Below are 24,367 nucleotides of genomic sequence, written 5' to 3' on the forward strand. Positions count from 1 at the left end.
GTTAAAACAAGTAGATTCAAATAGCCAAGTCGTTTCAAACATACCTAAAAATTTTTCAATAACTGAACCAAAAATCAATTTTTAAATTCAAATTTTAATTAGTTAAAATTAAGCAAAATTAAAAATTCCGTTCCTCTGTCACTCTAGGCACATTTCAAATGCTCAGCGACTACATGTGGCTACTGTATTGGACACTGCAGATTGAGAAGATGAAGGAAAATGTGCACATTGTTATGTGGAGTCATTGTACTCTGAGTTTTCCCTTCCTCATTCTTAGCTGCTACTTGCCAAAGAGAGATTCCAGAAACTTTTTTTAAAAATTAATTTTTAGTTTGGTTTCAACAGTAAAGACTCAGAACAACTCATATTTCTGTGGTGGGCTGATAATCAAATCCCTAAATCTATGCAGGTGGAATAGTTAACTCATATATGAGAGATAAATTGTGAAAAACCCTTTCTTAAAAGAGCATGTAGGAAAACTTTAAAGAACATGCAGATTCCCATTTATCTAATGTGACTGGTGGTTGGTTGGTTATTGAAAAATGATGTTGAGCACCCACCAATAGATGGCAGGAGTGTAGGACCTCAAGAGCTGAGGGCAGCTCCTCCTGACAGATGGCAGGAGCATGGGGCGCCATTGTGCAGACAGCCTGCCACTGCTGCAGACACTGCTGCCACGTGGGTGGTCTGCCACAGCAACTGCCACAGCCACCACTGCTGCCGCAAGATCAGCCCACCACCACAGCAGCAGCTACCACTACCACAGCAACTACTGCTGCCATACAGATGGCCCACTGACCACTTGACTGCACTGACACAGGAGGGTCACCAGTGGAACCCAAAGAAAGAGGTGAGTGAGTGCATGTCCATGACTGAGTGGCCCAACCCACAGGGGAATTTGTGCTGCCCCCCATGGTAGCACACCTAGGGTAGGAGGTATGTGCACAGCCCATGTGACTGCCTTTATCTGGGAAAAGACACACGTGAAACCCCCAGAGAGTGCAGAGACCCAGTATAGCTAAATAGAGTAATGAAGAAAATTCTCAACCACCACCAACCCATCCCCCAATCACTTGAAGCAAGGAGCCAGGAGAAACCTCTGCCTGTAGAAACCCTTCCCAGTTCACCCATTCAAACTGAAGAGCTCCAGTATACCCCAGTGCACCCATTAGAGTCACAAGACACTAGCCAAGGTGCCAACAAGACTGCCCAGGATCACTCACCACAGCCAAACAGTGACAGGCAGCCAGGCACTTCTCTCAAGAACTGAAGAGCTTGCCCACATCCTTGACAATCCAACATAGGGTCACTAACCTCAGCAAGGAATCACTAAGTGCACCAGAGCATAGGCCATGGTGCACTTAGTGCACACACAACTCCAGCATTGAATACATCCAAAGAACTCACACAGAGACTACACTACTGAATCCACCTGGAACCAGTACAGAAACATCCTACTCAACAATCAATATAAAACACATCTACAGGAGGAAGTCTCTCTCCTTGAAGTCCACTCCAGAGTAATAGAAGAAGCACCTGCTCTACCAGATGACCAGACAACAATGTAGAAATACTAGAAATATGAAAAAATAAGAAAATATGACACCACCAAGGGAATATGATAATTCTCAAGTACCAGATCCCATAGAGCAGGAAACCCTTGAAATGACTGAAAAGGAATTCTGAGCAACAATCTTAAGAAAGCTCAAAGAGATAAGAGAACACTCAATTAGAGAACATAATGAAACAAGAAAAAATGTCCAAGATATGAAGGAGGAAATTTACAGAGATTAATACCTTAAAGAAGAATGTAGCAGAACTTCTGAAGGATTCTAGCAACAAACTAGAGCAAGCAGAAGAAAGAATTTCTGATCTTGAAGACAGTCTCTTCTAAATTGCCAAGGCAGACCAAAAGAAAAAAAAAAAAAAAAAAAAGAAAGAAAAAGAAAAATGAATTTTAAAAATGCAGGAAATCTAAGACCGTCAGCATACAACCTTAAGCACACAAACATCTGAATCATGGTGTTCTGGGAGGGGAGGAGAACAGAAAAGGCATGAAAAACATTTTCAATTAAATAATAGCAGAAAACTTCCCAGGTATAGGAGAGACACAGACCTTCAGATCCAGGAGGCTCAAAGATCCCCAAGTAGATTTAATATAAAAAGGTCCTTTCTGAGACACATTATAGTCAAACTGGCAAAAAACACAGACAAAGAGAGAATCCTAAAAACAGCAAGGGAAAAGCATCAAGTAACCTATAAGGGAGTCCCTATTAGAGTAACAGCAGACTTAGCAACAGAAATTCTACAGGCCGGAAGAGAGTAGGATGATATATTCAAAATACTAACAAAAAAACCCTGCCAGCCAGAATACTGTACCTAGCAAGGCTACCCTTCAGAAATGAAAGAGAAATAGTATATTTCCCAGATGAACAAAAACTGCAGAAGTTCACCATTACACTACCGGTCCTATAAGAAATCCTCAAGGAAGTCCTGTATCTGGAATCCAAAAAATGATAATCACTACCATGAATACACAAGAAAGAACAAAACCCATTGGTATAACAAAAATGCAAACAAGAAAGAAAGCAACTATATCTAACCATCTCAAAAAACCAACAAACCCTAGAGACAGACAATAAAAGGGGAAGAAAGGAACAAAAGATATTTGAAATACCCAAATGAAAATAGAACAATGCCATGAGTAAGACAATACCTTTCAATAACAACCCTAAATGTAAGTGGGTTAAATTTCACCCCAAAATACACAGACTGGATTAAAAAGCTAGACCCAACTATATGCTGTTATAGTAGACTTGCTTCACCTGTAAAGACAAACAAAGACTAATAGTGAAGGGATAGAAAAAGATATACCATGCAAATAGAAACCAAAAGTGAGTAGGAGTAGCTATTCTTTTCTCAGATAAAATACACCTTAAACCAAAAAGCCATAAAAAGAGACAAGAAAGGCCATTATGTAATGATAAAGGGATCTATCCAGCAAGAAGACATAACAATCAAATCAGAAATATACATGCAACAACACTGCATATATATAACCCAGATATATAAAGCAAACACTATAAGACCTAAAGAAAGAGATAGACTGCAATACAATAATAGTTGGGGACCTGAACACCCCTCTCTCAGCATTGGACAGATCATTTAGGCAACAAATCAACTGTGGAATACAGAATGTGAACTAAACTTTAGATCAATTGGACTTGGCAGATATCTACAGAACATTTCATGTGACAACTACAAAATACACATTATTCTCATCAGCACATGGAATATTCTCCAGGATAGACCACATGTTAGGTCACAAATCAAGTATCAACAAATTTTTAAAAATTGAAATCATTTCAAATATCTTCTTAGACCACAACAGATTAAAACTAGAAATCAATAACAAGCGAAACTCTGGAAACTATATGAATACATGGAAATTAAACAACATGTTCCTGAATGACCTATGAATCAAAGAAGAAATTAAACAGGAAATCAAAAAATTTCTTGAAACCAATGAAAAAAAAAAGACACATCATATCAAAACCTGTGTGATACTGCAAAAGCAGTACCAAGAGGGCAGTTTATTGCAATAAATGCTTACATCAAAAGAATAGAAAGATTTCAAATGAACAACCTAACAGAGAACTAGAAAAATAAGAACAATCCAATTCAAAAATTAGTAGATGTAAAGAAATAAATAAGATCAGAGCAGAACTAAGTGAAATAGAGACCCCAAAAATGATACAAGAAATCAATGAAACAAAAAGTTGGTTTTTTGAGAAGATAAACAAAATAGAAAAACCATTACTTAGGCTAAGTAAAAAAAAAGAAGAAAGAAGATCCAAATAACTAAAATCAGAAATGAAAAAGGAGACATTACAGCCATACTACTGAAATACAAAGAATCATTAGAGACTATTATAAACAACCATATGCTAACAAATTTGAAAACTTGGAGAAAATGGATAAATTTCTGGACACATACAAACTACCAAAACTGAACCAAGAAGAAATAGAAAACCTGAACAGACAAATAACAAGCAATGAGATTAAAGCAGTAATCAGCAGTCGCTCAAAAAAGAAAAGCCTGGGATCAGATGGCTTTAAAGCTGAATTCTACCAAACCTTTAAAAGAGGAATTAACACAATTCTCTTCAAACTACTCCAGAAATTGAAACAGAGGCCACTTTCCAAACTCATTCTATGGGGCCAGCATCACCCTGATTCCAAAACCAGAAAAAGATACAACAAAAAAGAAAAGTACAGACCACTATCCTGATAAACATAGATGCAAAAATCCTCAACAAAATATTAGCAATCAGGATACAGCAACACATTAAAAAAATTATACTCCATGCTCAAGTGAGATTCATCCCAGGGATGCAAGGATTGTTCAACACATGCAAGACAATAAATGTGATACACCACATCAACAAAATCAAGGATAAAAACCATGATTATTTCAATAGACACAGAAAAAGCATTTGACAAAGTTCAACATCCCTTTATGACAAAGACTCTTAGAAAATCAGGTATGGAAGGGAAGTATCTCTACACGATAAAAGACATATATGACAAATCCACTGCCAATATCATCCCAAATGGGGAAACACTGACAGCTTTTCTCTTAAGAATATAAACAAGACAAGGATGCCCACTCTCACCACTCCTATTTAACATAGGATTAGAAGTACTAGCCAGGGCCGACCCTGTGGCTCACTTGGGAGAGTGTGGTGCTGGGAGCGCAGCAGTGCTGGGAGCGCCGAGGCCACGGGTTCAGATCCTATATAGGAATGGCCGGTGCGCTCACTGGCTGAGCGCAGTGCGGCGACACCAAGCCAAGCGTTACAATCCCCTTACTGGTCACAAAAAAAAAAAAAGAAGTACTAGTCAGAGTAATCAGGCAAGAGAAAGAAATAAAGGACATTGAGACTGGAAAATATGAAGTCACCCTGTCCCTGTTTGCAGATGACATGATCTCATATATAGATAAACCTAAAGACTCTACCAAAAAACTCCTAGAGCTGATAAATGGATTCAGCAAAGTTGCAGGATACAAAATCAACATGCAAAAATCAGTAGCATTTTTATACTCTAGTAATGAACTAGCAGAAAAAGAAATCAAGAAAGCAAGCCCATCTACAATAGTCACCAAAAAGTAAAATACCTAGGAATAAATTTAGCCAAGGAGGTGAAAGATCTCTACAATAAAAACTACAAATCACTGCTGAAAGAAATTAAAAGAGGACACAAAAAGATGGAAAGACATTCCATGCTCTTCAGTAGGAAGAATTAGCATTGTGAAAATGTCCATACTACCCAAAGTGGTTGACAGGTTCAATGCAAATTCCATCAAAACACCAATGACATTCTTTTCAGAAATACAAAAAACAGCCCTAACATTCAAATAGAACAACAAAAGACCCTGAGAAGCCAAAGCAATCTTGAGCAAAAATAAATAAATAAAGCCAAAGACATTATACTACCTGACTTCAAATTATACTACAGAGCTATAGTAACCGAAACAGCATGGTACTGGCATAAAAACAGACACTCAGACCAATGGGACAGAATAGAGAATCCAGAAATCAAATCACGTACTTACAGCCAACTGATCCTTGACAAAGGCAACATGAACATACATTAGGGAAAAGACTGCCTCTTCAATAAATGGTGCTGGAAAAACTGGACATCCATAGGTAGAAAAATGAAATTAGAACTATACCTCTTCCCATATACCAAAATCAACTCAAAATGGATTAAAGCCTTAAAGAACCAAAACTATAAACTCCTAAAAGAAAACATAGGGGAAACACTTCAGGAAGTAGGACTGGGCAAAGACTTTACGAATAAGACTCTAAAAGCAGGGCCGGCCCATGGCTCACTTGGGAGAGTGTAGTGCTGATAACATCAAGGCCACAGGTCTGGATCCCTATATAGGGATGGCCAATTAGCTCACTTGGGAGAGCATAGTGCTGACAACACCAAGTCAAGAATTTAGATCCCCTTATGGGTCATCTTTTAAAAAAAAAGACTCTAAAAGCATAGGCAATGAAAGAAAAAATAGGCAAATGGAATTCTATCAAAGTAAAAAGCTTCTGCACAGCAAAATAAACAATTAAGAGAGTGAAAAGAAAACCTACAGAATAGGAGAAAATATTTGCAAACTATTCATCTGACAAGGGATTAATATCCATAATATACAAGGAACTCAAACAGCTTAACAGTAAAAAAAACAAGTAACTTGATCAAAAAACGGGCAAAGGAGCTGAATAGGAATTTTCAAAGGAAGACATAAAAATGGCTGACAGACACATGAAAAAATGCTCAGCATCACTAAGCATCAGGGAAATGCAAATCAAAACCACATTGAGATCATCTCACCCAGTTAGACTGGCTCTTATAAAAAATACGCAGAACTGTGGCTTCGCCCCCCTGCCCCCATGGATTTGTCACCCCACTTCCCCTGGGTGATGGAGCCGCAAAGAATTACACAAAGCCCATTGCTTCTGAGCAGTGAGAAACCCCAAAGTGGTTAACTTCTCTGGAACCCTCAAGCAAGAGGCATCCCTTCCTTGGGAAATTAACCCCGAATTGGGGTTCTCTTCCTGCATTTGTTTTCCAGACCACGAGGTTACAGGAAGAGAACATAGTTATAGTTTAACAATATAGGCTGGTAACTTTCAGTGAAACAATTCAGATGACATTCCATTAGGCAATTAAGTGATCCACCAACAAAAGCTTGATCTTAGCAAACATTCCTTCTCCCTCCAGCAATTTTCCAGTATCTTTATATAATGATCAGTACCTAGTCCGTCCTTGAGCCAGCAACCTTGCTGTGCCACAAATCTTTATCTTACGCCAGAGACTTAATAGCCTGAGGAAAATTTCCTTCCTTCCGCAAGGTCAATATTTGAAACTGCAAGGCTTTGAAAAACCAGGCCCTGTGAAGTACATTTGCTTTAAGAATCCTCTACAGAGAATAACAAATGCTGGCTTGGATGTGGAGAAAGGGGAACCCTCCTAACTGCTGGTGGGACTGTCAACTGGTGCAGCCATTACGGAAAATGCTATGGAGGTTCCTCAAACAGCTACAGATAGAATTGTCATACAACCCCGCAATCCCACTGCTGGGTATATACCCAAAGGAATGAAAACCATTATGTCAAAGGGATACCTGCACTCCCACGTTTATTGCCCCTGTATTTACAGTAGCCAAGAGTCGGAACCAATCTAAATGTCCATCATCAGATGACTGGTTAAGGAAAATGTAGTGTATATATATATACACACAGTGGAATACTACCTTGCCATAAAAAAGAATGAAATCTGATATTTGCAGCAACATGGATGAACTTAAGAGAAAATCATGTTAAGTGAAATAAGCCAGTCACAGAAATAGAAATACTGCATGTCCTCACTAAGTGGGAGCTAAAAAAATAAACAAATAAACAAAAAAAGAAAGAAGGAAAGAAACAACGAGCACAATAATTTGCTGAACTGTGAAAAGGAGAGAATAGAACTGAGACCACCAGAGGAGAGATAGGGGAAGGGGGAGATGGGGCTAGCAAGAAATGCTAAAGGGCCACAAAAACTGACCACATCATGTAGTGTTGTGAATACTAACTATCCTGATCTGAGCACCACATATTGCACACAGGCATTGATATTCAATGCTGTACCCCACAGATATGTATGATCATTATGTCTCAATAAAAAAAGAAAAAGAAAAATTATGTGATGTCAAATGAGGAACTAATAAAAAAAGTCATTTTCATTTCAAATTACATTTTTTTTTAACTGAGGGGAAATGCATACAATGTAAAATTAACCATTTTCTAGTTAATATTTCAGTGGCATTTTGTATGTTAACTATGTTTTGCAACTACCACCTCTGTCTAGTTCCAAAACATTTTAATCACTCTAAAATAAACCCCCATATCTATTATCCCTGATCCACCCCACCCTCCAGCCCTTGGCAGCCACCAATCTGTTTTCTGTCTCTATGAATTTACCTGTTCTGGGTATTTCATATAAATGGAATCATATAATATGAGACTTTTTGTGTCTGGCTTCTTTCACTTACCATTGTGTTTTTGAGATTATCTACATTGTAGCAGGCATCAGTACTTCTTTCTTTTTTATGGCTGAATTGTATTTCATTATATGTATATACCACATTTTGTTTACCTGTTCATCCATTAATAGACATTTGGGTTGTTTCCATCTTTTGGTTGTTATAGTGCTACTATGAACATTGGTGTACAAATATTTGTTTGAGTACATGTTTTCAATTCTTTTGGGCAAATACCTAGGAGTGGGATTGCTGGGTCATATAGTAATTCTGTGTTCAACTTTTTGAGGATCTGCCAAACTCTTTTCCACAGCAGCTGCACCATTTTACATTCCTACTAGCAATATGTGAGACTCTCAATTTCTCCACATTCTCACCAACACTTGTTACTTTCCATCTGCTTTTTTTTTCCTTCCTCAAATTAAAGCCATCTTAGTGAGTATGAAGGGGCATCTCATAGTGATTTTGATTTGCATTTGCCTAATGACTAATGATGCTAAGCATGCTTTCATGAGCTTGTTGGCCATTTGTATTTTTCTTTGGAGAACTGCCTATTCAGGTCCTTTGCTCATTTTTTAATTGGGTTGTTTGTGTTGTAAGAATTCTTTACATACTCGGGATACTAGGTCCTTATCAGATATGTGGTTTGCAAATATTTTCTCCTGACATTGCCTTTTCACTTTCTTGATAATGTCCTTTGATGCATAAGTCTTAAATTTTGATGAAGTCCAATTTGTCTATTTTTGTTGTCGCTCAGGCTTTTGGTACCATATTTAAGAACCAATTGTCTAATCCTTGAATTGCATTTTGAAAGACAAAGAAACTTATAGATTTATATGTGAAGACATAAATACTTTAATGTTTTATTTTAGCTTGAAATGTAATAAATGTACATTCACCTGCTAATCTTTGGATATATTTACTGAGTGAAAGGCCACCTCTTTTTTCACGTGAGCCACAGCTATATTACACACACTTATGTCTTCTTTTAAAAACTTAGAGATGCTTGCAAAGCAACCTGACTTGAAATATTTCAAGGTTTTTATGATTTCCATCCCTCCCCAATTTTTTATTGTTATCTGCCTACGCATAATTCGATGGCAATATTTTTAGCCTTTAATCAGACATTTCAAAAGCATGCAATTAAGTTTTCGCTGAAATAACTCTTTTCACACTCATATTTAATTGGTTTATGTAATGATTAATTATGATATGTATAACTGGCATAAACAAATTTGGGAACAGACCCAACTGACTTGATAAATATACAGCACAATTGATGGGAGCTAAAATATATGAGTATAGCAAAGTATAGCTACTAGCTGAGTGGGTTTGGTGTGCTATGGACATCAGTCAATATGCTTACTACACAGGGGGAATAAAGAGTGTAATCCAACAAGTGAGTTGTGAAGAAGTTAAGAGAGTGTCTACTATTCTAGAAGTCTAAATTCAGAATTACTTTTTAATACTTTATATTTTTTAAAAAATTGGTAACATATACATAACATGAAATTTGTCATTTTTTTATTTTTTTATTTTTTTTTTGAAATTTGTCATTTTAACCACTTTTAAGTGTACAGTTCAGTGGCATTAAGTATATTCACATTGTTATGTAACCATCGCCACTGCTCATCTCCAGACCTTTTTTTCACTTTGCAAAACAGAATTACTTTTTAATAATTGAAATACAATGCCCAGGCACACAGCTCTGATATGTTACCTTCTGAGATCTCTTTGGTACTTAGTAACTGTGAGAAATTGGGCCACTCACTTAACCCTCCAGACCTCAATATTCTCATCTACAAAATGGGGTATCTACCCTCACAGAACAGACAAAACAAATAAATGACATTTGTTAAAACACTTTAAATGCTGGAAAGCATTTTATAGTTGCTACTCTAGTTATGATTAGTATTGTTAACAGAAAAAATCTGAAGATCCTTTATGGAAATCTGAGGCCATATAGTTTGGTCATTTTATAAATATTATTTCTATATGTTTACATTACCATGTATTCAGATTTATCATTATATATACCTTTTACTTCTTTATTGATTGATTGTTCCCATTACTAGAATGAAAGATCCATGAAGGCAATGAATTTTTACTGTTTTGCCCACTGCTCTATTTCATAGCTTAGAATAGTACAAGGCATACATATTTCTTGAATAAATGAAAGAATGAATTACTTTATATAGCAGTAAATGTGTTATCAATGCTTAAAAAGTATTCATTTATGATAATAATAGTTTAAACACATAACTCTTTAGGTTTTCCCAGGGCAAGCTTAAGATGTGTGAATCCTCAAATGAAAACTTTCTAATATGAGAAAACTCCCAGACTTACTTCAGGGTTAAAAGAAAATCAAGTTTAGGAGTAAACAGATATTAAGAAAATTCATTAAAGTTTTCAAAACATGGGTTTTAATTGGGTTAATATGATATAACCAAGGAAATACTTAAAGTATCATTCTCTCTTCTAAACAAAACAGGTTGTGGCAGACAATACTACTGTTTATCAATATCTGCTTTCAGGTGTAGCTATGTGACTTATTTTGGCAAAAGAAATGTGGGAAGGTAAGTATGTGTCAATTCCAGGTGGAAGATTTAATTCCTGGTACTTAGCCGTCCATTACACACTTCTCTTACAATGGAGATTGTGGATGGCATCTTCATTGATAGAATATTAAAGTATTCTGCAATACTGAGCTGGCACATGGAAGACAGCCTCCCCAGAGAATCTGTTGGAACCACAGTTGACTTTATAAAGCAATGAATGAACTTTTGTTGACTTGGGACTTGTGCATGATACTGATATTTGGGAACTGTGTGTTATGGCATCATAACATAGTCTATAATTTCTAATATACTGTATATGTAAACAAGATTTTCTTCCACATTTTGATGAAGAGTTAAAATTATAATTTATATTTGCAAAAACTTTGTAATAAAGTACTATTTCTATGGGAGACAAAGCCATATAAAATCACAGGGTTTTAAAAAATGGAGAATAGTTTTGGGGCTCAGAAAGTGACACACAAGTCTATGGTCATACTACCCTGAACGTGCCCAGTCTTGTCTAAAGCTAAGCAGGGTCGGGCCTGGTTAGTACTTGGATGGGAGAAAGTGACACCCCAAAGTGAAGACCTCAGAAGCAGCCTCAAATGTAAAATTTTCCTCTGACCTCCTGCCATCCTGTCTTTCAGCCTCATTCTCCCCGAGGCAAGCCGTAGAAACTAGAATCCCTCTGTCCCAAGGCGGGTCATAGAAACCAGAATCCCCTATCCCCAAAGCCAGCTATAAAGACTAAAATTATACTCTCATCTTTCCCCCAACCTTTCTGTCTTGGAGCTGGCCGTAAAGAAATTCTCTGACCTACCTTGTCTGATTGTCATAAGACCCCTATTTCAGAAAGGGTCCTGCCTCATACCCTGGACGTATGAATGCGACAGAGAGGCCAAAAAGAATCTGAACAAACAGGACTTGCTGGGTTTCCCCACTCAGTCTATTAGCATTAGATCATACTTTTGTTGTCCAATCACACTGCTGTGCCTGCTTCATAGAACCTGAGCATAAATATGGACAGTTTTCCCTGTATCTTTGGGTCTTCATTCTGAAGGCTCTCATGTCATGTAACTATGATAAAACTATAATAAAATTTGCTGTGCCTTTTTTTCATATTAATCTGTATTTATCAGGTGATTTTTTCAGAGAACTTTCATGGGGTTGAAGGAGATATCTTCCCTTGGCCCATATCTAGTATGTTACAGGTATTATACTAATGAGTTTTAAATCCTTTAAATCAACCTTTATTCTAATGTGAGGATAAACTTCAACAAAGCTGCTTCTGGGAATAATCCTTCTGAGTCGCCACCACTACCAACTAAGGCTTTTTATCTTTCTCTACATTTTTGCCTTCCACAGAGATGTCTTCTCCAATATCTCCAGATTTAGACTGTCTTTTCTTCAAATTGTTACTGCTGTTTCATCCCTGGTACAATGGCCTACCCTGGGTAATTTTTTCCACCAAAGGGTAGGAATTTGAAATTGTGAGGCAGGTATTTATAGTGAAACTCTGAATCCTTGTCTTTCACATTTTTGAATAATTACTGGCACCTTAACTAGAGTAACTTGCTGAGGTTGTGTGTGGCCTTCCTTATTGGAGAAAATTTTAAAAACTTAAATGGGTGTAGAATGGGGCAGGGGAGGTGAGTCATCCATCAAATGAATATTTATTTAAGTAGGAGTACTGTTATCTGTGATAAAGGAAGCATTTAAGAGTCACCATTTCAGAATAACACTGAAAGAATTTAAACGGAGGCATTTCCCAGTATTGTCATTGTTTTCTTTGGTGTTCTATTAGCATTGTGGGTAGGGAGATGCTGGGGTCCATGGGAAAAAATAAATAAGGGAAAGGGAAACATCTTTCATTTCTAGTGGACTCCCTGTATTACCCAATGAGAGCAGCAGCTTCTATGTTGATTCTGTACAATTCAATTCAACAAATACTTTTTGGGTACCTCCTAAGTGCCTACTGTGTACACAGTGAACAAACAGGCAAAAACCCCTGCCCTTGGGGAGTGTACCTTTTGGTTGTATTGATCAACCTTCTGAGAAAAATGTTAAATTATTTGCCTTCCTCAATTTTTTTCATATATATCAAAAGTAAACATTGGTACAAACATTCAAACTGATGGTGAAGGCCTAAAAGAAAGACTCATCTTCAATCTAGTGTAACAATATCATTTAGTTTTATTTTTAAAATTTCATTTAAAAAAACCCTATAAAAATATAAACCCATCAGGCTGGGTTCTATTAATTTGAGCTATAAGCATGATCCAAACTATTTAACTATTTTGTATGTCTGTTTTTATCCAGGTGTTCAGGTTTTTAGGAGAAAAAACTGTGGGGCTTTTTCATCCAGGAAGGGACCTCTTCCCTCTGAATGCCCAGAGTAGCGCTGGGCACCTTACAGAGCAGGGAAAAAGTCCACTTCTCCAGACTGTTTTCTAAACAGCATTTCTGTTCGTGCTCATGGTGATTCCATCATCTCTTCTTCCAGACAGTGGCGGTCCCACAATTTCTCTACACAGCCGAGGGGGCTGACAGGGTGGGCAAACTGGTTGGCAAGAGGCGCTGGCACTTGACAAAAAACTCGAGGAAACGTCCGGTGTCAGTCTCAGGGAACTGGGGTAGGGGAGAACTCCAGTCCTCAAGCCACTCCGGCGACGGCCTCCACCCAAGCCGGGATGGCCCATCCCCGAAGAGTGACTAGGTAAGAGCACCGGTCTCAGGATGAAGTTGAGCCAGTGCTGGGCGAGAGAAACAGGAGTTGATGAACCACTTGTAGGGTCTGTTCCCAGCGAGCCCAGGGGAAAGGGTGAAAAAGCATCCACAGAGGAGGAAAACATTAACCTAGCCGAGGAACAATCCCCTCCCCACAACGCCCAAGGTTTCCTCAGAGGTCACCGTCATCCTCTCCCCGCTGGGCGGAACCTACAAGGCATCACCACCCAAATCTAAAACCAACCATGCACATGACGTTCCCAAACCTCCCTAAACACTCTCTCCACCGCGTTCCAAACGCAAACATCGCGGGGGGAAAGAGGCTGCCCAGTCACGCAGAAAATTAGGCTGCCCCTTTCCATGGCGATAATCAAATTAGCCTCAAATTAAACGTGAAATTGGCCCTTGCCGGCCGTGCGGACAAAGCCCCCATTGTCTCTCGGCTCGAGCAGCGGCGGTAGCGGTGCACTCCGCACCCGGGCCAGCCCCGGTCTGTCCCCATCGCGGGAGACGAGTCGCGGCTGGGTCCGGGAAGAGCCTCGGCTTGGGAGAGCGCGGACGCGCCCGAGGTTCGGCTCTCGAGTCTAGCAGGAGCTGCGTGGGCGGCTGCGGAGCGCAGGGTAAGAGCCGAGGGTCAGCGAAAGGGAGGATCCGAGGCAGGCAGGGAGCGCGAGCAGAGGAGGGCGGAGGGCGTGCGGGAGAGCGCCTGAGTGCGCGCGTCTGTGCGCGCGCCCGGCGCCGCGCGCGCGCCCTCTCCCCGCCCCTCGCCCCCTCCCTGCCTGCTCCCTCCTCCCCTGCTCCCCCCGCCCCCCGCGCTCCCGCCCAGCCCCCGGAATCAGTGCAGCTGTTGCCGTGCAGGCTGCGGATTCCTCCAGTCCCTCCCTCGGCCGCCTCTCCACCCGGAGCGAGCGCGCAGCCCCGCGCAGCAGCGCCCACCGGTCCCGTCCTGTGAGCCCCGGCCCCAGCCGCGGACAGCCCCGCGGAGTCGCCTCCCGGCCCACCCGCCCGGCCGCCGAGGAGCGGGAGGAGGACGGGACCCCGGCGCCCCCACCCCATCCCCAGGAGGTAGGTAGGGGGCCCGAGGCAGGAAGATGCCAACTCACTGGGGCTGCCTCCTGAGCGGGCTCCGCGGCGGCAGCGGGCGGGCGGAGGGCGCGGGCCTAGGGCCGAAGGACGCGTCTGCCCGTCGCTGTCCTGCGCCCGGGCGTGGGGGCGGGGAGGGTGCAGAGCACAGGCGGGGGGGGGGGGGGCGCGGGGAGCCTGGGTCGGGTGGTGCGGAGCGGGGGGCGGCGGGCTCCACAGTGAGGCTGCCGCCCGGCCCCATCTCCGGCGCAGCGGCGCCGATTCCTCCTCCCTGCCCCGGCCGCCTCCTCCCTCCGGCAGGGCGCAGCGCGCCCGGGGCGCGGGGGTGGGTGCGGAGTGGGCAGCGGAGAGTGTATTTTCAGGTGCCCTCTCCCTGGCCCTGGCGGGTTGGGAGCGGGGGCGGCGTTGACAGGGCCCGGCTCTGCGCGTAACGGTGCCGGGGATGCGGCCAGGCGTGGTCCCGGCTGCGCCGCGCTGCAGCTGAGCCGGAGGCGGCGGCGGCCCCGCGTCCCTCCCCCCGTGCGTCCCATCCTCCGGCTCGGCACCCCCCCCCCCCCGCGCCCGCCCCCCGCCCTCGCTGCCGTCCCCGCGCTCCCAGGGCTGGGCGTGAGCCGCCTCGGGGCGGTGAGCCGCCGCTGTGCCCAACCTTCAGCCCTGCTGCCCTCTTCAACAGGTTTGTACCAGCGCGGGGACCCTCGGGGCCTGCCATGGGGAGGTGGGCTGGAAACCCCGCTCTTCATCACCCCCACACCACGCCCACAGCCTTCTTTTTGGGGGGAGTCTTCTCTTTGTTTTTGTGATAGGAAAAGTGCCAAGTGCTTCCAGTCAGACGGGAGGGGGGAGTGGGGATCAGTACACAAACCGTTGTCCATTATTTTTCCAGTTAAGAGCCCGGCTAGATAGTAAGTGAGGAGGGGGCGAGTGTGGGGGCGCTTCAGCGGAGGAGAAAAATGGATTCGGTGGGTTTTATTTGGGCGGGATGTGCTGTTGGCAAGATGGATGGCTCACGGTGCCCTCGTCGTGATGCAGCACAATGCAGCAGTATCGCAGCTTCTCCTGCTTCTCGCTGGCGGGGCTTGGCATGGCCACTCGGCGCCTGCGGCCCCCGCCCGGCCCCACCCAGGCCTGGGGCTGCCCTTGGCCGGGACTTGCGCTGCTTCTACCTTGTCATGCTGCTTCAGCTGGATGTGGCGTCAGGAGGACCAGGTCACCTAGGTGTGAGGGGGGAGTGAGTCTTCTCTTTTGGGGGCTGTCCCCTCCCGCCCCCCTCTTGGGATGTGCTCGGACGAAGGGGCACCCTGCAGCACTAACGCAGGCAGAGGGAGCCGGCCTGCCAAGGCAGACCGGAATCCGATCTCCGACCGAGGGACCTGAGCCTTAGGGAGGGGCTGCGGGGAGGACGAGGGCCGAGCGGTGTGCGGAGGCCGTGGTGCAGTCAGTGTAGGGAGTCGCAGCGTCTTTCTGTAACCACAACCCAGCTAGGCATCGATTTCTTCATATGTGAAAAGTTGTTGTTTATTAATTGGACTTTCACAGCTATGACATGACAATACCTCGTCTGTCTTTGGTCAGCACTAAGAATATAGGAAACCATTTTAAAAAATGAGATGGATAATATGTTTTAGTTCTTATGTCCCTTAGACGTTGTTTAAAAAGGAATTTATATGTTTTTTGATGGATTGTAAATGATTCCTTTAACCTGCATTTGCTTTGCTTCTTATGTAAGTCAAATACAATTACATATTTGGATTCTTTGTTAAGTATTATTAGATAAATGAGTGTCATGATTGACGGTAAATTGGTATTCAAATTTATATTGATTCAGATAGCCAAGTTAAGTCTCCAGGCATGACTAATGGGATTATGATGGTAACGGAATACGTTTATGTTTGTTTATATGAGTTTTTTTGTATATGTATTTTTTACAGATGTGGCTGGGGAGGGGGCAGAGAAGGACAGACCACCAAGGGCTCCGTGGCTGGTATCTGGTCAGAAGGAGATGGTTTCCAGTGTTTTCATCTGTTTAGTTCTGGCTAGTACACAGGGAATTTCCCTTCTAAATGCCATTTCTAGAATTCATTTATTCGGCGTGGGATAGCAAATGGGATATATTTCACATGTCAGCCCAGGCTCTTTTAAAGTGTGTAGGTCGAAAAGGAAATTTCAGTATGCTAACTAGAAGGGAAGGTCAGTGTTTCAAAGCCAAGGGCGTGCCTGCTTTTATTTTTAAAAATCTTTAATGAATCCAAGTTAGTGGCATTTGATTTTATGTGGCTCTGCAGAATACAACTGCATGTAAATTGTGTGGTGTATGTGCATTATTTTGAGTTTCTCTAATACAAGCCCATTAAAATATGGAAGTTTTTGTATTTGGGCTTCATCATTGGGCTGGTTGTATAAAATCATATTGCAAAGACATTTTTTAAGTATAGTTTCCATGGATTATCCAGGCATTTTGGATTGCTCTGTTGTAAGAAATATCCTGTGTTAATGTCACAGGAGGTTTAGCTGTGCTGATTTACACACCAGGTGCAGAATTCTATTGGGTTGAGTTCTTTGTAACCCTGTCTTCCCTGTAGTGACCAAAACCTTCATCTGAGAGAATGAGAAGCATTGGGGCAATGAAGGAACTGCTGTGTCTTGGTCATCTCTCACAATTGAGGCTTTCTGGGAGAGCGTATCTTGGGTGAGACTAGTAACAACTGTCTGTGATGTTGTAGCAGCAAGTGAGAAGACCTCACTCTCTGCTTGTGACACATCCTGGGTAGAGACTTGGTATTGGCAGAGTTTCCTGGAAGAGTTTGTGGAGTGGTTACTTTGTCTTGATGTATGAACAAGTGACCTTACATGTGGAAGTACTATTTTGAGATGGAAAGGTTTTACTACTTCTAAACAAACATGACATGGTGAGTGGAAATTATTCGTCATGGTTTTGTTGTTGAAATAACTTTAAGCTTTCTGTTTTAAGAGCATATTCTTAGAATTTTAAAGCGCTCTCGCTCTCTCTCTCTCTCTCTCTCTCTCTCTCTCTCTCTCTCTCTCATTGTTTTACGTGTGCAGTGATGTGATGCTCCTTTAATTATGTTGGGCCCTGAACGTCTTTGTTATAAATAAGCTTTATTTAATGTTCCGTGGATTTCCTTATGGTATCCCTGTTTTCCTCCTGCTAGACTATTGGGAATGCAAACCATTCTTCCATCACACAAGGGCTAATACCCCTGCTAGAAAAGCTACTTCTGTTGGTCTGTGGAAATGAGAATAGTGTCTCATGGATTTCTCTTGTAAGTTTTCAGTCTTTGCTTTTTCTCAAAGCACCTTTTCTTTGCGAAAGACTTAGTTTTAGAACTCTGATTTTTCAGGTAAGTTATGCTATATTCAAGTTTATATAGTGTAGGAATAAAATCATCAATCTTTTTTCTGTCTTGGTGGGTAAAACTAAGTTCTCCCAATTAGATACACCCATATTTCTATTTTTAAACATCTCTGGAGAAGGCATTTTCATAATGTCCCTTGCCGTAGTGAGGTTCATGGACCACCAGCATTAGAATCACCCAGAAACTTGTTATAAATGGAAATTCTCAGGCTCCTCCAGACCTACCCAATCAGAATCTGCATTTTAATAAGACCCCTAAGTGATTTGTGTACACATTGAATTAAGGTACTCTGCTCCATTCCTTCAGCTAAGGGACCTCAGTAACCAAAAGTTTCCTTCTTGTATCTTCCTTTCTTCTTTTGCTGAAGTATCAGCATATTTTTTTCCTAGAGTCATTAAATGGAAGAAAGTGGTACACTCACTGTATATTATTTGTTCAGTACAGAATTACTCTATAAAGCTCTTCTTTAATCTTTAGGTGTAAGAGTCCTGTTTACTGTATTTATTTAGATTAGTAATTGTTTTAGGTTCTTTTTAAGAACATCTCTAAAGTTGAAAAACAATCCCCCTGCCCCCTGGGTTAAGAAGGCGTTGGTTTTGAAGCAGCAGAGCTGGAGCCCAGGAAGCCAAACCCCTGAGTTCAGGGTTCCCTCTGCTGTCCTCTGGCATCTTGTTCTCTGTCATCTGGTATATTCAATGTCCTGCCCTTCTGGTACATTCTTTTCTTAGAGTTATTTTTTATTAAATAATTAGTAGATACAAAATAATGTTCCTAAAATATGTTAAAGAATTACAATCAATGGACACTTAAGGCAGCCACCACCTAGTTCAAGAAGAACCTAGTCGTGCATTCAGAGTCCCTCCATCATCCTCTCTGAAGCAATTCCTGTTCTGAATTTTGTGCTTATCATCCCTTCTCTATGGTTTATCCTTTTTTAAAAATCTTATTTGATTTTGTATATTTTTGAAATTTATATTAACAAGATTACACTTTATATATGTTTTCTGTGACTTGCATTTTTAGATTAACATTATATTCCCAAGATTTGCCCATTTTGTTGCTGTAGTTCATTCAGTTTCACTGCCGTGTGGTATCCTACCACAGTTTATTTATTCATTCTACTGTAGATGAAAATTTGGATTGATTCCAGTTTTTTGCTCTTATAAAAGTGCTGCTGTGGGCGGTTCTTGTACATGTCTCTTGGTACATATGTGGAGATATACACACACACATTCTCTCTCTTGTTCTCTAGGAGATCAAGTTTGCTAGATCACAGGGCATGTGCACAATCAACCTTAGCAGATAATGCCAAACTGGTTTTTTCCTATGTGGTTGTGCCCATTGCATTCCTGTGAGTGGTGTGTAAGTGTTATGATTGTTCTACAACCGGGCCAGTACTTCATTTATCAGAGTTTCAAATCTTTTTCAGTCCATGTTTGTGAAATGTTACGTCATTGTGCTTTTTATTTACAATTTCTCTGATTATTGAGGTTGAATATCTGTATTATTGACCAGTTGGGGGTCCTCCTTTTGTGAAGTGCCTAGTCAGTCTTTTTCTTTTTTTCTTTTTTAGTTATTAGCATATTCATTATTATAAATCATGATTTTTCGTTATGTCCTTTACCTGAACTATCACTCCCTAAATCCCCTCCCGCCATCCCTTCCCTGCTTGTTTTTCTTTCAGACTTTTTTCCTTTTTGATTGGTAGGAGTTCTATATGTAGATTGCCTACTAATTCCTTGTGAATTACATGTGTTGCATAAATTATCCTCCAGCTTGTGTTTTTTAAAAAAATCTCTTTGTGGTTTCTTTCGTTGAACAGTTACTTGTAATTTTAATAGAGCCATAACCAGTATTTGTCCTTTAAGGTTTGTGAGGATGATTTTGTTACTGCAGAAAAATTTTTCCTAGTTTGGAAAGAGCATTGGTTTTGAAGTTAAACAGATATGGGCTCAAATCCTAATGCTGTTGTGATCTAGCCATGTGGCCACAGTTAGGTACTAGACTTGGGCTAGTTAGTCACTCTTGAGACCACAGTTTCCTCATCAGAAAAATTGAAATAATATTACTTACTTTCTCACATAGTTATGAGACAGCTGTGTACAGTGCCAAGCACATAGCAGGTGTTCAGTTAATAATAGTTCCATTCCTTTCTCTTGGGACTACCTAAGCTATATGAGCCACTGATCCCTTTTGGTATGCTTTGCAAAAACTACCTAAACATGTTTATATTAAAAGAGCTATCAAACAGCTTGTTCTAACTTTTATGTTTTTTAAAAGGCTGTGTTACTGATAGAATTTATAGACTAACACAGGCTGTAAGAACCGCTTACTGGAAACCCTTTATCACTTTAAGTTCCAGTTCTTAAAAGTGGTATAGTTACATTTCTTCGTAAACAGTTCTTTTTAACAATATGCATTTCTACTATTAATGTTCTTCTTTTGCTGCTACTCTGAAATTACTTTGCGGTATTGTTTTTGACTTGATAAATAATTATTAGGTACATTCTCTTGCCAGGACTTGAAGTTGTGACGGTTGTGTGGGCTGGTTAAAGTTGAAAATAAATTAGTTCTTGAATCTATATATTCTAGTACATAGAATATATTTTATATACTGTACACAGAAGATAAAAGACCTTTAAATGACCCAGGTGTGTGACTTAGACAAATCATTAACTCTGTGGTCTCATATCTAGTTTTATATGATGCAAGACTCAAGTGAAATCATAGGGGGGTTGAAACATGGCAAATGGCACCACTCCCTTCTGTCCCTGGCAGACACTGAAAATCGGTCATGGTACTCTTTTTCCACTGAGCTGAGGCAGAGTCTTAGTAACATTCTCAACATGGTATTCTAGGCAATAACTACCAAACGACCAGATCTGGCACTCAGTTCTTAAGATCCTGTACATCTCTAAATTCTGTGATTACAAGATATTTGAGTAACTCAGCACATTGATGGTGTTCAGAATGTAGTGAAACTAGAAGCAAGGAGACAGGAGAGAGGTGATGGTGAGGGTCCAGAAGGGAGCAAGTTACAGTGGTGGCCAAGGGAATGAGAAGGAGGGCAGAGATGGGAGAAAAGGTTGGGAAGGCCCACTCTGTGCCAGCTATTTGTAGAGTGCATGGAAGGGAGGTGGACCTAATGGGTGAGGAGCTGAGGTGATAAAGGATTCATGCTCGAATGATGATAAAAGGTATGGTTGGTGATAATGATAGAAATAAACAAGTCAAGGGTGTGAGTGGATATTACCGAAATCTGTTTTGCTTTAAACGGGTTGAGTTTGAGGTTCCAGCAGAACCCTCTGTGAAGCTGGAGAGAGGTCTTGGCTAGCGAGGCTGATGGGTGGCCTTTGTATGGAAGGGTCCTGAGCTTTAGGCTCTCCAGTTAATTAACCTGGTCACTTCACTCATGCACTAAGTGACCTTGGGCAGACTGCCTAGACCTCTCTAAGTGCCTCAGTGTCTTTATCTGTAAAATGGTGGCAACGATAATACTTATCACCTAGGATTATTAAAGCTAAATGAGATAACCTAGTATCCATTACAGCACATTTTAATGATTATAAAAAGTGGAATTTTGGCTTAGTTTCTCTCAATTTTATGCTTTCTTTCAAATAATTAACTTGATTTGTTCAGAAAAAAATATATTCAGCCAATAATAACAAGCATTTAGATAAATAATGCCAAGTTCAGTCTATATTAAACTTGTCTCTATGTATTATGTCAAAATAATAGGAAAGGCAAACCTGATTAATTACATATGTATTTTTTTAAACAGAGAAGAAAACACTAAAAACCTAGTATCTGGGGAAATGATATGAACAGATAGTTTATAAAAGGGGAAATCAAGAAGGCCCAATAACTACCTTAAATTGTTTAAGCTCACCAGTGTATGAAACACAAATTAAAACAATAGATTGATTTTTCCACTTAAATTGGCAGGTTGATAATGTTCTCTGGGGTACTGTGAGATGGGAGCTCTACATTTGGATTAATAAAAACGTAGTGGAAACAGTTGGGTTATGTATATATGACAAGCCTTAAATGTTTATACCTTTTGGATTGAAATCCCACATGCAGCTCTGTAACCTACAGAAATATTTAAAAATAAGGACAGAGGTTTTTAAACAAGGATTTTCTTAGCAACGTTAATGGTGAAAAAGCAGGAATATTTTTAAATGGGGCATAATCAAATAAAGCATGGTAGAGCCATAGAGTAAAATTCAATATAGTGCGCAAAATAATGGTTTGGAAGAATATTACTGAAATCGGAAAACTATGTAATGTTCAGTGGAAACATCTGTATGCAAAGCTGTATAATGCAGTATAACCCCAGTTTTGTTATATTAAGTAAAAGACTGAAAGGAAATTCATTAAAATGTTAATAGTTCGCTTTGAATGGTAGGCTGTTGGATGATTTCCATTCTTGTATGAAAGGAAATTTCTATGACTTGATGTTTCTCATTTTAAGTTTTGAAATATTTCACACACAGAGAAGAGTACAGTAGGTAATACAATAGATGACCGTGAGCACCTTTTTTTTTGTAATTGGAAAAGCAGTCAACAGTTTATTTTCTAAAAAAGAAAGGAGAGTAAATCTGGCCAATTGTGGATCGTTATTAAGGAATAATTTAAAATTCCAGATGATTGTCATATCTGTTCTTCTCTGCACATTTCTAAGAGCAGAGGTAAAATGAGTCAGAATCTAAGATGTAGGTCTGAGAGAAAGTAGAGCATTCAGGGATTTGGAATGCTAACTTGCTTCTCTACACTAACCTGGGTCAGCTTAAAAAGTGGGGAAGACTAGGGTTTTTTAGTATTTTCAATCTGCACATTTAAGCAGAGAGAGCTGTGGAATTCTGTTGACATGCTTGTTCTCACTTGTGGAAGCCAAAAAACTGCTGCTGGAGCTAATTTTGTAACCATTAGACCATTGTGTTCATTGGAATTGATCAGAAATATTGTAGATAAAATTCCAGTGGACATTTAAAAGTGAGAGTCACTCCAGATTTAGATTTACTTCCAATGAATGGTTTCTCAGCATTTGGGAATTTTGTAGCCTAAGATTGGGAGGAACTGCCATTTTAATGATACCTTTTTTTTTTTTTGGTATAAAAAATTCTTGTGTTATATATTATACATGATATTTTATATACATATTCGATACATATATATCTCAAATAGGTGAGAGAGATGTGTATGATTGAGTAATCTCTACTATAAAAGGAGGCAAAGGGCTGTTTTAAGACTTTTTAATGGGGAATTTTGTAGAGAGTATTATGAAGGTGAATCCCATGGGTAAGTCCAGTTGTCTAGCTGGTGGATGAAATGTTTGGGAGGAAATAGTACTTCCTGTTTTATGGTCCAAGTCCCCAACTATATTGGTACTTTGTAAAATGTAGCTTACCAAAATGAACTAATTTACTTCCATGAATTTTATATTTTTTCTGCCGTAAATTTTCACTAAATGGTTGTTTGATGAGGGTTTCTGGATTAATTGTGCTTTGAGATATGAAAGTAAGATGTTATAACTTCGAGATTGCTTTAATATTGACCCTTGTTTATAGGAGTCACAATTCCTTTCTTAATAAACTCTCAGTTGAGAGAGTAGACATCTGAATGATTTTGAGAACTGATACCGGAGGAGCGGGTCTGGGGCGGCCTGATGGCGGCCTCAACCCACCCTGTTCTCTTACCAGGTTCTTGACTTTGCCACAGAAAAGAATTCAAGAGCAGAGTCACAGCAGAAAGTGAGAACAGTTTTAATGTAATGGAAAAGAGATACAGATTTCATAGAGTGAGGCCTAGTTTTGGAGACTAAGCAGGGCCCACACCAAGTTTAACAGAAAAGTAAGAAATACACAGTTAAAGTTTTGTACAGGGTGCAGGCTGGCCCAAGAGAGTGAGTGGCCACCTGATAAAAGTAAATTTAACCCAAAAGGAAAGCACACACACTTCAACTGGTGAAGTGTGGGTGGGCTGGCCCCAAGAAAGTGAGCAACTACAGCGCCTCCTACCCGGATTCCACTTTTATAGGTTTGCTGTCTCATACATATTCATATTATCTAATGAATATTCAATTGGGAGGGGGGTCCCCAGTATGTAACATAGCCTTGCACATGCTCAGTTGGTCTCCTTTTGGGGCATGTTCATTGGTCAAATTCTGTCACTTGCCCTGAACATATTCAAAAATATTCTGTGCTCTTTAGCAACCCCAGTGGAAGGTCAATCAAAGGATAAACTCCCTTCTACTGAGCATGCTTGGTCACTGGGGTCTTACAAGTTTCTATAAATTCCTTTTATTGAGCATACTTAGCTACTAGATTTGTATTAAGTCTGACCCTTGTGGTCCCAATCTCCCTGTGTTGGTACCGAAAATAGGTGCAGTAAGCAACAAGCAACTCTCCTTTAGGGGAGGACCTAGAAGAGGGGCCTGAGACCTTGGGGAGTGGCTTGAAACCAGAGGTTTTTCCTAAAACTCAAACCTAGGGAAACTGAGCACCTCCTATCTCAGAACCATGTGATATCTCTGCTCT

General features: G+C 40.6%; 2 protein-coding genes across 5 annotated transcripts in view; one reads left to right on the forward strand and one right to left on the reverse strand.

Moving 5' to 3' along the window:
* Window positions 1-12,814: 12,814 nt before the first annotated feature.
* Window positions 12,815-15,537, reverse strand: LOC134362516 (atherin-like). Its single transcript, XM_063077772.1, has 3 exons — window positions 15,463-15,537; window positions 14,475-15,069; window positions 12,815-13,977 (listed from the first exon to the last, which is right to left on the reverse strand). Exons 1-3 carry the CDS (start codon window positions 15,535-15,537, stop codon window positions 13,742-13,744), a joined length of 906 nt encoding a protein of 301 aa, XP_062933842.1. The 3' UTR covers window positions 12,815-13,741.
* Window positions 14,226-24,367, forward strand: part of SPTBN1 (spectrin beta, non-erythrocytic 1) — a 182,886-nt gene continuing 172,744 nt past the window's right edge. The window contains exon 1 of one of the 4 annotated variants that reach the window (XM_063077840.1): window positions 14,226-14,436. The gene's annotated coding sequence lies outside the window, so the exon portion shown is untranslated. Of the gene's footprint in view, window positions 14,437-15,030; window positions 15,128-17,129; window positions 17,361-24,367 lie in introns of those variants that run through there. The other 3 variants (XM_063077843.1, XM_063077841.1, XM_063077842.1) reach the window with 3 other exon arrangements.

The sequence above is a fragment of the Cynocephalus volans genome, chromosome 14 (genome assembly GCF_027409185.1).
Source record: "Cynocephalus volans isolate mCynVol1 chromosome 14, mCynVol1.pri, whole genome shotgun sequence".
Classification (NCBI taxonomy): domain Eukaryota; kingdom Metazoa; phylum Chordata; class Mammalia; order Dermoptera; family Cynocephalidae; genus Cynocephalus; species Cynocephalus volans.

Coding starts and splice junctions, on each gene's coding strand:
- LOC134362516 (XM_063077772.1), bottom strand. CDS start 15,537: ATGCCAAGCCCCGCCAGCGAGAAGCAGGAGAAGCTGCGATACTGCTGC. Junction 15,070..15,462: donor TGCATCACGACGAGGGCACC/GTGAGCCATCCA, acceptor CACCGCCCCGAG/GCGGCTCACGCCCAGCCCTG. Junction 13,978..14,474: donor CCGCTCAGGAGGCAGCCCCA/GTGAGTTGGCAT, acceptor TGCGCTCCGCAG/CCGCCCACGCAGCTCCTGCT.